The sequence below is a fragment of the Manacus candei genome, unplaced genomic scaffold (genome assembly GCF_025592945.1).
Source record: "Manacus candei isolate 608988 ecotype Guabito, Panama unplaced genomic scaffold, ASM2559294v1 h1tg000015l, whole genome shotgun sequence".
Lineage (NCBI taxonomy): Eukaryota > Metazoa > Chordata > Aves > Passeriformes > Pipridae > Manacus > Manacus candei.
Window position 1 is genome coordinate 12,542,769 of NW_026138063.1, and position 14,658 is coordinate 12,557,426.

General features: G+C 36.2%; 1 protein-coding gene across 5 annotated transcripts in view; it reads left to right on the forward strand.

The window, feature by feature from the left end:
* Positions 1-14,054, forward strand: part of OPA1 (OPA1 mitochondrial dynamin like GTPase) — a 52,728-nt gene extending 38,674 nt beyond the window's left edge. For all 5 annotated transcript variants that reach the window (XM_051781312.1, XM_051781315.1, XM_051781314.1 and 2 more), the window contains 2 exons: positions 11,548-11,625; positions 12,103-14,054. In XM_051781312.1, coding sequence (XP_051637272.1) covers positions 11,548-11,612 — 65 coding nt within the window. In that variant the 3' untranslated portion in view covers positions 11,613-11,625; positions 12,103-14,054. The remainder of the gene's footprint in view (positions 1-11,547; positions 11,626-12,102) is intronic.
* Positions 14,055-14,658: the final 604 nt, after the last annotated feature.

The following is a 14,658-nucleotide window of genomic DNA, read 5'->3' on the forward strand; positions in this document are numbered from 1 at the left end:
AGCTACATCTATCCATATTGCAGTAGTATTTCAAATGTGCTAGATGGTGCACATGGATGTTGTATACTTCAGGCAGTCAGCAGGAGCTTTGCCATTGACTTCACTGGAGTTGAAATCTCACAGACCCCAAAGAAATACATGTCCTATCTTCATTTATTTCTTCTCCTTTATTCCTTTTAAACAGAAAAAATGATGAATGTTGCAAAGGCATCCTTTACTTGCACAGGATAAACAGAGCATAGTCCTACAAAGCAGCTTTCCTAGGTCAGTGTGCTATTCATCCAGTATCCTCTGTCCTCACAAGCTGGAAAAGAAAGCCTAGAACTTCACCAAAATTATAAGTAAAACCATGTGCTTGGGAGAGTCTTTGGCAGGAGGTGGGAATGCCTGTGGAAACTTGATCCTGAAATTGCTAGGTACGAATGTGAATGGATCAGCCTCCAAGTTTGTTTGTCAGTAATGTTGACACCTGTACAGGTGTCATGGGCTAGCTGAGACTTTGTTCTGCACAAAAACTTTTTGAAACATTTGAGGAGAAAGCCCTCACATGAAGAAAAGACAGCTTAGGGCCATTTGTTTCAATTCTGTCGTATTTTTGTAAGCTATGAAATATAAGAGTTTGCAGAACTTAATTATTTTCCTGTAAAAACTAAAACATATAAAAACTAAACAAACCAGAGTTACAGTAAAATACTTCCAAGTTTTATATCTGAAGTCATTGCTTTGAAGTCACAGCATTAAATTCTTAATTTACTTTTTCTCATGTTGAATGTAAACCATTTGCCAACTTGGAGCATGAGTGATTTAATATCATATAGGCATATAATAAACTTGGCATTTTAATGGAGTTAGAAGGCCAATGTTAGCTAAGGCTGGTACTTCCATATGCAAGTTGCTGACTCAGGATCTGGAATCCTGTGATATATGTGGCTAAGCTGAATGGTTTCTGTTGTGTCTGTTGTATGTAACAAACTGAATCCAAGCAAGTCTCCTTTTTTTGTTATGCATTTATGGAGGTTAGGGATAAAGTCTGTGAAGGGTACTTTGCATATAATTACTTACTCTGTGGTTACATTTTTTTTTTCTTTCGTTACTCTTAGCTGCAGAAAAAAAATGTTGTGTGAAAATAATCGTATATTGTGGTCGTTACTGTAGCCTAATTAAATTTCAGTTCCTTGAGATGACTGTTAACAGTATTTTGATTTGACCTCTGTCCTACATGACATTATTGATTACATGTGCTCCTTAAAATTATGCTTTGACTTGGCTCTCTAAAGTCTTTACCTTCATTTGCTCTTCTGTTATAAGCTTTAACTTTTTTCCAAAGGTCACAGCATTTCATAGGGGCAAAGCTCAGCTGTAAGGGGAAAGACCTCTCAAATAAGCACATTTTAGATAATTTTCCCCTAGAAACCAGAAGCAGACAAAACAGCTCAAAAGGCAATGGTTAGTAGTCCTTAATTCAGTCCTTAGGGTGCTTGTTTAGAACCAATGTGGTTTTTGGTGTTTTCAAGATACAGAAAAAAGGTATCATTTTCAAGACATTTGATCACAGTGCCCAGATGTTGCCCCTACTGCTCAAAGACAGACATGGGAAAGAGGGAAGCATCCTAGGAAATGCAAATGGAGGAGTGATCTTATTATAATCTGAAGAATTAGGGTTATTTTGTGCTCTCCTTTCTTCCATGATGCCTAAATACTGGAGTTTCAGAACCTACTTAGGTAAACATATAGTTACTTCATAGTTGTGAGGCAATTCCAGAGGTGGCAGCAGTCTTGCTTTGCTCCTCTCTTCTGGTTGTTGCAGTGAGGAGCACTCTGTTCTCATTTGATCCTGAGTTGGCAGAACATTACACCAGGAGATGTGGTGGCCTTCTAACCAGACAGAAACAGAGCAGCCTCTGGGAATCACTGAACAGATCTCCAACTTCTGCTAAGCATGTGCAGAATAGCTGCACAGTCCCCTGCCAGCAGGTTCCCTGGAGACGTCAACATGGCCCTGTATCTTATCAGAGGCCGGTTGTCATTTAGAGCACATTCATTTCTGCCTAAATCTCAGTCACATCGTGTGGGCTGTCTGTGTCTAACTAGTTCAAGCCTGTGCTGGTGTCACCAGTGCCTGGTGGCAGCATGACTCCTGGGCTCCCTCTGAGCTCTGCAGAGGTCCTGGTGCTCTGTGACGCACGAAGTTGGGGCACAGTGTGCTTGAAATGAGTCTGTGTGGTCATGTCTTCAATTTCCCCTACCTCTGAACGTATGCAAGTCACAATATATCACAGTAGATTTGCTAACTTTCTGGTGGAATGCAAATTAATTGGTTTTGCGTGATTATCATGTTTTTAATTCCATGTAGATAATTTTAGAAATTAACACAAACAAGTGTGCTTTGATGTGAAAGACACCAGTTAAATGTTCAAGTTCTTTTTTTTTGTTGTTTTCTCTTGAGTTTTGGGGCAGCTGCATGAAACTAATGAATTAAAACCAGAAGAATGTGTAGGACGGCCTGTGTCAAAGTGCAGATAAGGTGGTTTCTGCTTTGTGTCATGGCAGAAAGTACTTTAGAAAGCTGCATCTTCTCAGAGAGGGAAGTAATCCTCGAGGGAGAACATACATCACTTGTAAATATCCTGTGATGGAGTGATGGTTTACTTAACTTAAGAATCCCAGATGACCAAAGCCTGTCTGCTGTGATTTCTTAGTTATTGATGAAGAGCTAGGCACTGATGTCCAGGTCCTAAAACGGATCCTTACAAAGTTCAGCACATTTGTCACTGACTAAACGAAGCCTATCACTTAAAGTTGACATTGAAAAACAGTGATAAACTGCTACATGAATAATGACATATTTAATGCCTGTTAATCTTACCCTAGGCCCATGTCTCTTTTACTTGAGGGTCATTCTGGTGTTGTCTGCTGAATATATTTTTTTCCCTAAAATTTCCTTAATGATGCAAGGATCAAAACATCTAATTGGATGCTATTTTCTCTTTAGTACTGGTTGCTTATGGGGGTACTTATTGGTCAAAATTTAAGTAAGTACTTACCATGGAGAGATTTACTGTTTATGTAAATAGAGGCTTTTAAGTGGACCAGTATAACATTCACATTTCTGAAAGCTGGAGAAGTCAGTGTAGTGTATGTATGTTGTACATTGTTAATTGTTACTGTAGTGGACCCCACTTCTAATTTTGAAGTTTATATAAAAAGAGAAGGAAATATTTTCAGCTAGAAATGATAACTAAAAAAAGAAAAATAGATCCATCTGTTTTTCTTCAGGGTATGATGACTTAAGTTTCTGACTGTCAAAAATTGTTTATTTTTATGATCTAAAAATTAATCTCATCACCATTTTATTTTCTGCCATATTCTATAATTCACATAAATAGTCCTGATAGCATATTATTATCTATCTAATTACTAAGTATGCTTTCTTTTGGTGGAGAAACAGCATATATCAGTTATTTTTTATGTTAAAGTCTCTTTACAGTTTTATAGCCTTAAGATTACAGTAGCCTTTACATAAGTAGTTTACCTTTATAGCTGTATATGTCCTTTTTGCATAAGAAAAAATTAATATTTTGTAATATCACTGAATGAATCATTGGGTGATATTTCTGACTTGTCTTTATACTTTTTACTATTTCTACCCAAAGTAATGAATATCATCATGTTCTGATTCATTCTAGCTTAAACAATTTTGATTTGGAAATTCAATCTTTCTGTATCTTTAAGTCTGATTCCAGATATGAGTCTGCTGTATAAGGTTGCCTTGTCATTCTGCTACTAAGCTCCTTCTAGCTGTCCAGTAAGCAGCACAGCTAAATTCTGTTGAAAGATTGAGTTATTAGAACATTTTTAATTAAAAAATCCAAGGTAGAGACAGAGAACTGAAAGGTGTCCAACTCTTACCTTGCTATTGCAGACACTGTGACTCTCATAAAGTTGCAACTTAATACAGAGTAAGGATCATTGGTACCTTAGGCTGACCTTAATGATGGTGTAGAAATGTATATTGTTCATGATCTGACATCATGGTTTGGTACTATTTGGTTTCCTTTTCGTAGAAAAGTGGGGCTGATGTGTAATAACCCATAGAAACATGTCTTGTATAAAGTCAGTAGTCTACATAGTTATCAGTTTTGCTTCAGTTCTCAAAGGCCCTGTATCTCAATTCTCAAAGGCTCTGTCAGAGACAGAAGGATTTTGTGTTTGCCAGCCTGAGGAGCCCTGGGGACTGCTGCAAGAAACACAGTCAGCTTCTGTTCTGTTCCACTGGGGGAGGTGGGAAACTTGTGGCCAAAAACATTTTGTTAATCTGCAGAGGTCTTACTTGTGAATCTGAAGCAGCTGTAGATCAAGACATTGATTCGTAATCTACGATTTCATCAGCACAATACACAAGTCCCATTTCTGGAACTAAAAATCATCATTAATAATGCTAAAATAACATTCCAATTCTCAGTACCTTGTAAAAATAGCTGAGGTGTTTTCAGACAAGCTCTCTTCTGCTGCTGCCTGGTTCTCTTTAGTCTAAAATAAAGGTAATACTGTTTTTATACAGGCAGCTTTGCTCAGGTATGCTATACAGGGATTAATAATTGATGTGATATTAATACTTGCAACAAAAGTGACTTCAGTGATAGCAGTTGTGACTCAGGGGTTTTTTCTGTCTAAACTGGCTTCTTAATTTTATTATGTTTCTACAGCAGGCTAACTATATAATCCGGAGGCAATCTTTTCCTGTTTCGGAGGTGAATTTACCTACAACAGGGAAAAGGCAAATACATCTTTGTAGGAAACAGGCTCCTTGATGTTTTTTCCTGTTAAGGCCGTGCAAAAGGAGATGTTCAACCAGGTCACCAGCAGGCAGTTGTTGATGAACTCATATCCATGAAATTGATATGTTGGCTGACCCTTGGAGATTTTAATAGTGATATTAAAATAATTCATTTAGCACCTTGTCTTATTCTAGGGTTTAAAATAAATATTTTTGAGAGGACACTGAAATATTATCTTTGTCTGTGTAATAATGAAAGCATCTCACATGTTGCACTTGGATAGTTAGAGCATTTCCTTGTCCTTCTCAGTATCTTTCTGCAGCTGATAACTGGCATACAGGTATCATAGATTGCCCAAATTAAAATACCTTTTGTCTCGGGATGGCAAAGAGATTTAGGGCAAGTAAAAAAGTCACGAGTCTGGTGGATATAATGGTAGGATGGCTTTCTATGAATGAAAGAGGAGGTCTGGTTTATAAATGTATTTATAGGAAGAACACAATTAAACTGAAGTCAGAATTTTTAAAAAGAACTCAAACTGGATGCAAATTCAAATCTGGATTGCAACACATAAGAAACATTTTGTAACAATACTGCAATGTAGCTACTACAATGTAGCATCAGTTAACACCTTCATTCACTATAACTAGTGGTAACTGTAGAGCATGCTGGCTATTTTCTGCAAGCTTGCATTTTAAAGGCTATATATTCTTAATGATTCATGGATTTACTTCATGAACTATTATAAATTCCATTTAAACTTTTCAAGGTTCTGCGGTGCTTTTATTACACTAATGAGCTAATTGTTTAAGAATCATTCACATGATTCATTCTCCTGCCCGGCCTTTTTTAAAAAAAACTTTTAGCTGCTGAAACTCTCTTGATGAACAATATTTATAGCAGTTTGACAACAGGATGAGGAACGACATTTGTCTTTGTAACAGCTTAAAGAAAAGGCCTTTCCAGCACCCAGCCATGCAGTTACAATCTTGACCTCTTTCTTATGCTGGGAACATACATACAGCAGACAAGCAGCACCTCCCATGTGTTTTCTTGACCCTTTGACTGTCCATTCACTTCCCATCTGTTTTGCAGCCTTAAAGGAACAGAGGGGGCCCTCTACTTATAAATCTGTCTTTGCAGATGACAAATGATGTTCTGTCTCTTTAAGGGCAGCCTGGGTGGTTTTGCCTTTTTTTTTACCCCCCCCCCTTAAAATTTTAGCTTTCCCCTTGGTCTTATCCAGATGGAAGTATGGTATGTGAACAAGAGGAAACTGGCAAAAAATGTGATGGATACTTTCAAAGGATTTTCTAAAATTGAGCAGGACATGACCTTGCAATGATCAGTGAATTATGGTAGTGTTTGCATGAGACATGAGTAAGCATGTTGATACATGTCTTGTGACTGTGGGTGGAAAGTCTGCTTTCTGTGGCATTATTTGGAGTGGCTGTGAGAATGCTGCCTCATACTATTTCCACAAGAAGTAAAGCTTTCTCATTACCCTTGGAAAATCGAGGAATAAGAGGTGTTTCCTCCATCTCTTCTCCATCTGACTGTTCATAGGGATTGTATAGAACTATGAGGCTTGTGTCTTAGGTAGCCCTAAGCAAAAAATCAACTTTCAATAGAAAACTTTGGATTGACATCTCTAGTTCTTAATGGTGTGCTTCTGGGCATTCTGATGAATTCTGACTGACTGGGCTTTCCTTTTTATTAGAGGAAAGATGATGCATTCACAGCGTTAAATTCAACATTTCTGCCTCTACGGTTAATTAACCATAACACAGAAGTGGCACAGCAAGCAGTGAGAATGTTTGTAGGCAAGGAAGGGATTAAGAAAGGAAGGAAGATTAAAAAAAAAAAAAAGGAAGGGAGAGAACTGAAGTCTAAATACAATCAAGAGCCAAAGGAGTAACAAGCATGAGCTTTCAAATATCAAAGTCGTGTAAACATTTGTTGGAGGTAGACATCACTTCAGTGTAGAACAGGAAGATTTATAATAAGGTATTCAACACTTTTTTTTTGGTGGTTGTTTAATGCTGTAAGTTTCATCAAAGTATAAAATAACGACGAATCTGTGTCCAGAAAGATTTTACAGGTTTTTTTGATGCTGCAACTGAAATTTGATGTCATATGGGCAAATTTGTAAATGGGAATGGAAAGCTTTTTAATTTGCCCAGAGCACTTGTGCAGTTTTCTACCTGTTCTGGTGTAGACAGACATGAACATCTTTAAAAATCTGTACTAGAGCTATTGATTTTATACAGGTAAATATGCATTTGAATGTCTCAAACTTCATTTATCTTCAGAACCATAAGCAACAGGTTTTGTGGGCAAAGGCTACATCTTTTATTAAACCAATTAATGCAGTTGGAAAGTATCCAGAAAACTTTTTCTGGCTACTTTAAGTATATCTGCAATAAATCAGTAATGTACTTAGCTTTTGTGTTTAATATTATTTTGAGATTATTTGGCCTTACCTCAGGAGATGCACTTAAAAACTTGCTTCACTTTAGCACTGTTCATAAGCTCAGGCATGTAAGGCAGCAACCAGAAAACAAGCACTCCTTCTAAGACTGAATATTTCAGGGGTTCCGCTTTTGACCAGCTTATGATATTAGGAAAACCAAACTTTATCTGTACCTGTGTCTTTATATGTTCACAGTGTATCCAAATCCTCATTACAGATCAATTAGTCTGGTTTTGAGCCTTTTAGATTTAAGATCACAGGATTAATGGAAAGAAAATGAGCGGGTAGCAATAACGTTTCATATGGAGATCAGGAGAGACTGAACATGAATGAGGATCTCAAGACATCTGAATAAAGAATTTCCTCATTCTGTCAGTGAAGTTTTATGGGATATAGAGGGAGGATTACGGGAATATTCATGACCAGATCAAGAGGCATAGTGAGTTGATGTATGAACAGCTTATCTTTTAGGTAAACATGGGGTAAATGGGAAATAGAATAGCCATTCATGGCCCCTAGGCCTGTGAATTTTACTGTTCTAAGATGGAAACAAGGGTTTAGTTACAGTTATTCCTCATTGACTTAATTTGATTTTTGATCAGTGTTTAACAGATGCTGGAAGAATTGCATATTTGTAACTTCAGATCTGCATTAGCACTACTAAAGCGCACATCATCTTTCTAGAATCCAGTGTAAGCAATACTGTATATTTAAATTTCTGCACTACTGTGTAATAAGAGTGTAGTGCTTTAATAGCCTTCTGTGACATGGAAGCATTGTGTAACAGTGCTGGGGTAGTTCAACCTGTTACAAAAGTAATTTGCTAGCAAGCTGAATGCTTTTAATCTGTGGGTTACTTGTGCATGGAAAAACACAGTATCACAAAACCTAGAAAGTGCAACAGGTCACTTTTTGTCTATCCCTTAATTTACTTGTGCAATAATTATTCTTATCTGAAACCCAAAGGATTTTCTGGGTTTGCCATGTTGACAAACCTTCCTCAAAACAGAATGTACTGTAATTTACAAGTGTAAGTCAGTATTTTGATCTAAGTGTCAGTCAAAACCCTGCAAATATGGGTACAGAGCTTGTGCATTTCACAAAGCCGAAAACTTTCTTAAAGATGGGTAATATCTCTCTTAGTTTTAAGAATTAGTTGTTGTTCTACATGCAACATCACATGGTGCTGGTGAAACTGTAGGTAATTATCCCAGAATTGCAGACCCTGCACTTGGACTCATTAGAAAAGTTCTGTCTGAGCACTTATATTTACGAGTTTATTAAGATTAGTGTTGTGTAAATGCATAACTCTGCCATTAGCCTATTTAAAAAGTAAACCAATTCATCAGACTGCTGCTCTGTGCTGCAGAATGGATTTGTGGGGAAAGTATTATAGGTTGGCTGAGGTCTGCTGCTGCAAAGGGCTTTACTGCAGCTAAAAATACAGGGCATAGGATGAATAATTGCAGCTATTTGGCAGTCATTGTAACTGTTCTTTTTAAGAATAGCCAGCATGTTATTTCAAAGTATTAAATTACCTCAAGACCTCGTAATTATTACAGTTAAGTAATCATTTCAATTCAGTCCAAGTATAAAAACTAATAAAGTGCTCATAATATGAAGTCAATTTTAGTATGTCTGTTCTCTGAGCAAACACAGCTGATTCAGTATATTCTGGTGGAGTATGTATTTGCTATCCTGTTATTTTAATATACCATAATCAGAAAATTAAAATAGATTTGTTGGCACAAACCTTTTTTTAAGGGTGAAATAATAATTACAGGTTTTTGCTGATGCTATTAATTTTCAGGACTGGAATATTTCATTAACAAGAGGTTGAAGAAGAAAAATATTTGCATTTAATACTGCTAAATCTGCCTGCTTTCACTGAGTCTAATGGCTTGATCAATACAAAGAACACACTTGGGAAAGCATGTAGCAACTGGGGGGGGAAAAGCGTCACAGAAAGCTACTGAAAGCACAACATGAAGACATCTGAGTTGTGAGATCTGATCTCAGGTTTTATCACTGGCACCTGCTGTTCATTTTGGAGACCAAGGTTCAGGATTAGTAATTTCCAAAACTAGAATCATTATAGAATGGTTGGGGTCGGAAGGGACCATAAATATCATCTCGTTCCAACCCCCCTGCCATGGGCAAACACACCTTCCACTAGACTAGGTTGCTCAAAGCCTCGTCTGTCCAGGTGTGGTGAACAAATATGTTAATTCTGTCCAAAATAATATGACATTATTTCAAAGCTAACTTTGTAAACATTCATAGAGCAACAGTATTGGAAGAGAGGTAAGTATTTGTCTAAATAAATGCCATAGAAATAACACTTTCATTACACGAGTTTTATATACTGAGATGCAAACAAGGCATATTCTTTTTTTCATTTAAAAAGGTAGTAATTGGAACAGTTTGAATGTGCTTAATGAGGAGAAGTGACAATGGATCTACCTTTTTTTTTTTCATTGACAGCTTTCATAGATTCTGCTGAACTGAATCCGAATTTTTTTTTTAACCTGGTAAAAATCAGCTACTGTTGTTTCTTAACTTCCAAGGTACAGCTTTTGCCCTCACACTGACTGTAATCTTCATTTAATATCAAAGTACTTTAAAAAGAATCAGTACTTTAAAAAGAAATCCAAGAAGGTTCTTAGGTGTTTTGTTTAGGGCCTAGAGTGTGATTCAGCTTCACTGTACTTCTGTGTTTGCAGATAAGCACCACTGGGGAAGGGCACACTGAAGTGTTGAAAGTCTCAGTGACTTGCCCTTCGTCACCTAAGAATTACAAGATAAAGATAGAACTTTGAGGTTACTTCATCCTCATTTGGGCTATTTTCCATATTTTTGAAATGCTAACTAAAATTCTTTATTTCTGTTAGAAAAGGACTGCAGGTGTTTGTTGAGTTGTTGTTATTGTTATTATTACTCTAAAATGCGTTTTATGTCTGTTTGTGGAGTTGTCATTTTGTTCAATTAAACTTTTGGTTCCCATACCTACATTAAAATGTTCTACATTAAAAAGATAACTTTTTTTCACTCTCATTCTTATGTATCCCATTTAAAGCAGATTGTTTTTATTTTTCTTTCTGTTTTGCTGTTACTTCAGCTCAGCAAAGCAAGTTTAAAACATATGGAATTGCTAAAGAGAAGAAAACATTAATAAAAGTTTTTTTAAAAAAGCTCAAACCCTGTATCTCATACAAGGAAACATACGGCTTTAATCCAATAGTATTTTTAGCTTGGAAAAAAATATTTGTCTGTGTTTATGCTCATCTAACTTATTTTTGCCTCTCCTACTGCTCTCTCCCTGTTCCTTCATATTTCTGAAGTGTGTGTTTTTCATGGCTATAATCACACACAGAAGGAGCTTCAAATGAGGATGTGGTGAGAGAGAAGCAGGAAATCTCACAGGCTTTGGACTCCAGCTATGTTCTAAATCTTGCTTCATAACCAGTTTAATAAATCAAATAGGTTATATGATGACAAGTGTTGTATGGAATAGAGAAAAGAGTGGAAAAATGCCTAAGCCCCTGGATTTTGCCCCATCAATGTTGCCTTTTCATTCTTAGTAACTATTTGTAGTTGTGGTCAAATCGTGTTTTTGCAGAGAAATAAACTCCCAGCTTTAGTTTTTATATAAAATGAGATTCCACCCACATCATCTGGTTACTACTGAAATGCAAGGAAATAAAGTGCAAGTTTTAAACATTCTTAGCATTGTGCATTCCCTTTCGAGGAGATGTCTTGAATACTGACGTGTGGTTCCCTGAAATTCTCCGTGGTGGAAGGGCACCAGCTTTCAACTCTCTTTAGTCATTAGTGGTATTTATTACACTTGCTGTGGAGAGTAAGGATATTTGGTTGAAGAAGAAAGGGGTTAGTGGGCGCTGTTTAAAAACTAACAACTCCCTGCATGTAGCAGGTGTACAGTAGTTCTTCTGTGCATGATCTGATGGAAATTTCAGGTTTTTGAAATACAATGTTTCTAGTACTGGATTCATTCAGTAAATTTTTGAATTATTAAGTTAGCATGATAATCATAAAATATGTTTGTAGGAGTTCTTCAAATGGGACAGGGTTTCATTTTTCTGATATAGAAAAATGTTGTAAATCTTCGTAATAAGAAAATGCATAGAGTAATATTGATGACAGCATTAATTCTTGCTCATGTTTGCATGTTTGGTTTTTGTGTGTTTGGTTTTTTTGTTGTTTTTTTTTTTGTACCTGTCCCCAGGTACTTAATAGTAATAGGTATTTGAATGGTGATCTTTTTAATTCCTCCAGAAAAAGTTCGGGAAATCCAGGAGAAACTTGAAGCCTTCATAGAAGCCCTCCATCAAGAAAAATAGGTTGTTCAAGCAGGTAATTATGTTTAGATCATAAAAACATTGCTACAGTTATCTCATTCTTCTGTATAAAATTATTATCCATCTCTTTTAAATGCACATTTTCATACAGACTTTGTGTAAATTCCAGTGTGTTTTATTCCATTGCCTGGCTGGTGCTGTTTCTTACTTTTAAACTGCAGAACTATACTTTAAGCTTTTACACTACAAGCAGATATGAAACTTAGAAATACAATTACTGGCTAGTTATTTAGATATTGTGAAACACTGTTGATTATTCTCAGTTCATTATTTTTATCTGTCTTAAGGGAACACTTTCTATGAAGGCATTTTGGTTCTTTGGTTTTGCTTAAAGACACTGTATATTGTTAGCAAAACTATGTGCATGCAGGTAATTTCCAAATTTCTTCTATATTAGTTCTCAAAACCATAAACCCAAGTGCTGTCATGCATTTGTACATATTTTAAAATAATCACCTTTCTCTTTCAACAGAACTTTACACAAGAATACAGCCTTCTCCAGGATCTCTTGTGCAGCCTCTCCTTGCACAAAGACTGAATTGAAATGGCTTTTGTGTCCCATTCTCTTTCCTGTCTTTTGGGGAGCATCCTAAAACATTGGAGGAGAAAGAAAATAATGTCTCATGGGGTTGAGAAGTTCAGATAAAATCCACCTGCCCATTTAATTTTTGAGGCTACATGCACAGAAGAATCTGACTTGTGTGTCAATGACATAGGTTGGGAGCTTGCTGAAGTTGTACATTTAAGGTGTTTTTTTCCTGAAAGGGAAAAAAGCTTTTATTTTTGGTATCTGTCGTGTATGGTAGAGCTGGATCAGATTCATGAGATGATTTTATCTGTTGTCATTTTCTTGCCTGCAAATGATCCTGGGAGTTTGACATAACATTTTAGTATTTGTACGTACATTAAAATGCCCTTCTAAATAATGCCATTTGTATTTGTTATGCTCTGTGTTGAAGCATTTGCTGATCACTGTGGTACAGGTTTAAAAGCATGGTTTTGAGATCTTTAGAGGAAGTTGTGGATTTTGTTAAACTCCTAAACTATTGAGAGATGTCATCCAAACAATTCTTGTAATGCTTTCAAGTGAAAGTACAGACTGCTATTCAGTGACATCTTAAAAGGTTTAGGCTCAGGAAATAATGTCAACAACTGCTCCTTCTACCTGTTTTTTCCTAATATATGTTGTTACTCTTGAATCACAGCCAATTACATTTCATTTCTGGGATTGCACAGACTCAGATTTCCTTCTTAACTCCTCCCTTCACCATAGGTACAGAGTAACCTGATCGAGTATGTGTGAAATGTAGAAAGATAGAATGTACAATTCCAACTTTTCTGACTTCCTAACTTAAAAAAAGGAAAAGTGTCATTAATTTCATTTTTTTTAATAGCTACTCTAAGACCAAAATCACTTCTATAAGAATGTTATGCACAAGGTCCTCCCACACCCACTTGATGTCTATCATTCAGCGTAGTAAAATTAGTAAGGAATCTTTCTTCCACTGCCTTTCAGTTTTGCCATAGAAATATCACTTCTGGCAAATGTAAGCATGATATAAGCTCTCTAACATAGGTGCCTGGTGGTTAATCACCATTGTATTTTTCTGCCCACAGTTTGCCACAAATGATCTGGATACACCTCTGAATACTTGTGTGGAGGAAGGTGCTAGTCCTGAAACAGTTTGTTTTGCAGTTGTCTGATAATGTACTGAAAAACTGACCTAGATTTATTTTTTCCTTTTGAAAAGGCAATTGATTTTGATGTGTGGAAATGAAAAGAAAGGAATCTGAATATTTTCCAAAAAATATGATTTTGGTTTATTACTCTCAGAGGAAATAGAAAGTTTGGTAAGATGTTCCCCAAATATTTGGACATCCATGTGGACAAAAAGCTAACATAGAGGTATTCGTAAAATGATGTTGAAAGGTTAAATATTTCAGGGTGGTCTAACTGAATGTTTTGAGATTCTTTTTTTGAAATTTATTCCTGAAAATGAGTGTTTGAGAACAGAAGAATGGAAAAAATTGGCATGTCATCATCATTCTCTGAAGATAACTTCAGAAATGTAAGTTTGCACAATTTTGAAGGCAGACACCTTAGTGTATATCAAATGAAAGAAGTCTGTACTTTGTAAAAAAAAAACAAGCAAAACAAAGAAAAATCTTTTGCATTTACCTAGAGATCACTGTTTAAAACTTCTGTGTAATATAAATGTTGCAAAATTTTGCATCCAGTGGCCCCGTGTTCATCTCTTCTAGTGTGTTCCTAAGGTTTTAGTTCTGACTTCCCTGTGCTGCTCATCTAAGACTTAGCATGATGTATTCCATGGAAACTAGATATTTATTGAATAAAAATGTAACTGAAGGAATAATAAAATGTGGGGTTTGAACATGGTGCTGTTGCACCTAATTGAGAAGTCACTTTGACCTCCTTTTTCTCATTTGTTAAATCGTGAACAAGTACCCTGCTAATGACAGCAAAATGTCTGATTCACAAGTGCTGTGTCGGCACCAAATTAGGGGTAACTGTACCAGGTGTTCTCTTTTGCTGTATAAATTAATGTACCATCTACGTAATACATTTAGAGAAAGATGTCATGAGAAATCAAGACATTGAAAGCTCCTCTCTGGAAGGCTAAATAATGAACTGATATCCGGCATATAAATGAAGACTGTTATGGGGTGTTAGTTTCAGGTGCATTTAAAATAAACATGCTGACTGGGGCAATGGGTTTGAGAGTTAAAGAGCAGTCAGCTTACCAACCCATGAATTCATGTTTCATAAAGGACTATCTCTTCCAGACTGCTGGAAAATAGTAGATTACACAACAGAAACCTCTTTAGATCTAGATATTAATATAGAAATCATAACTGGAGACCATTTTCACTTCCATTTCAAGCAACTGCCTTCTTTTTGCCAGCCTCATGAAATAAGTATTAAGGTAACAGTATGCCCACTATATTTAGGAACATTTGAAGCAGTATTTTGCCTCATGTCCACAAGCCAATTGCCTGTGGCTTTTGA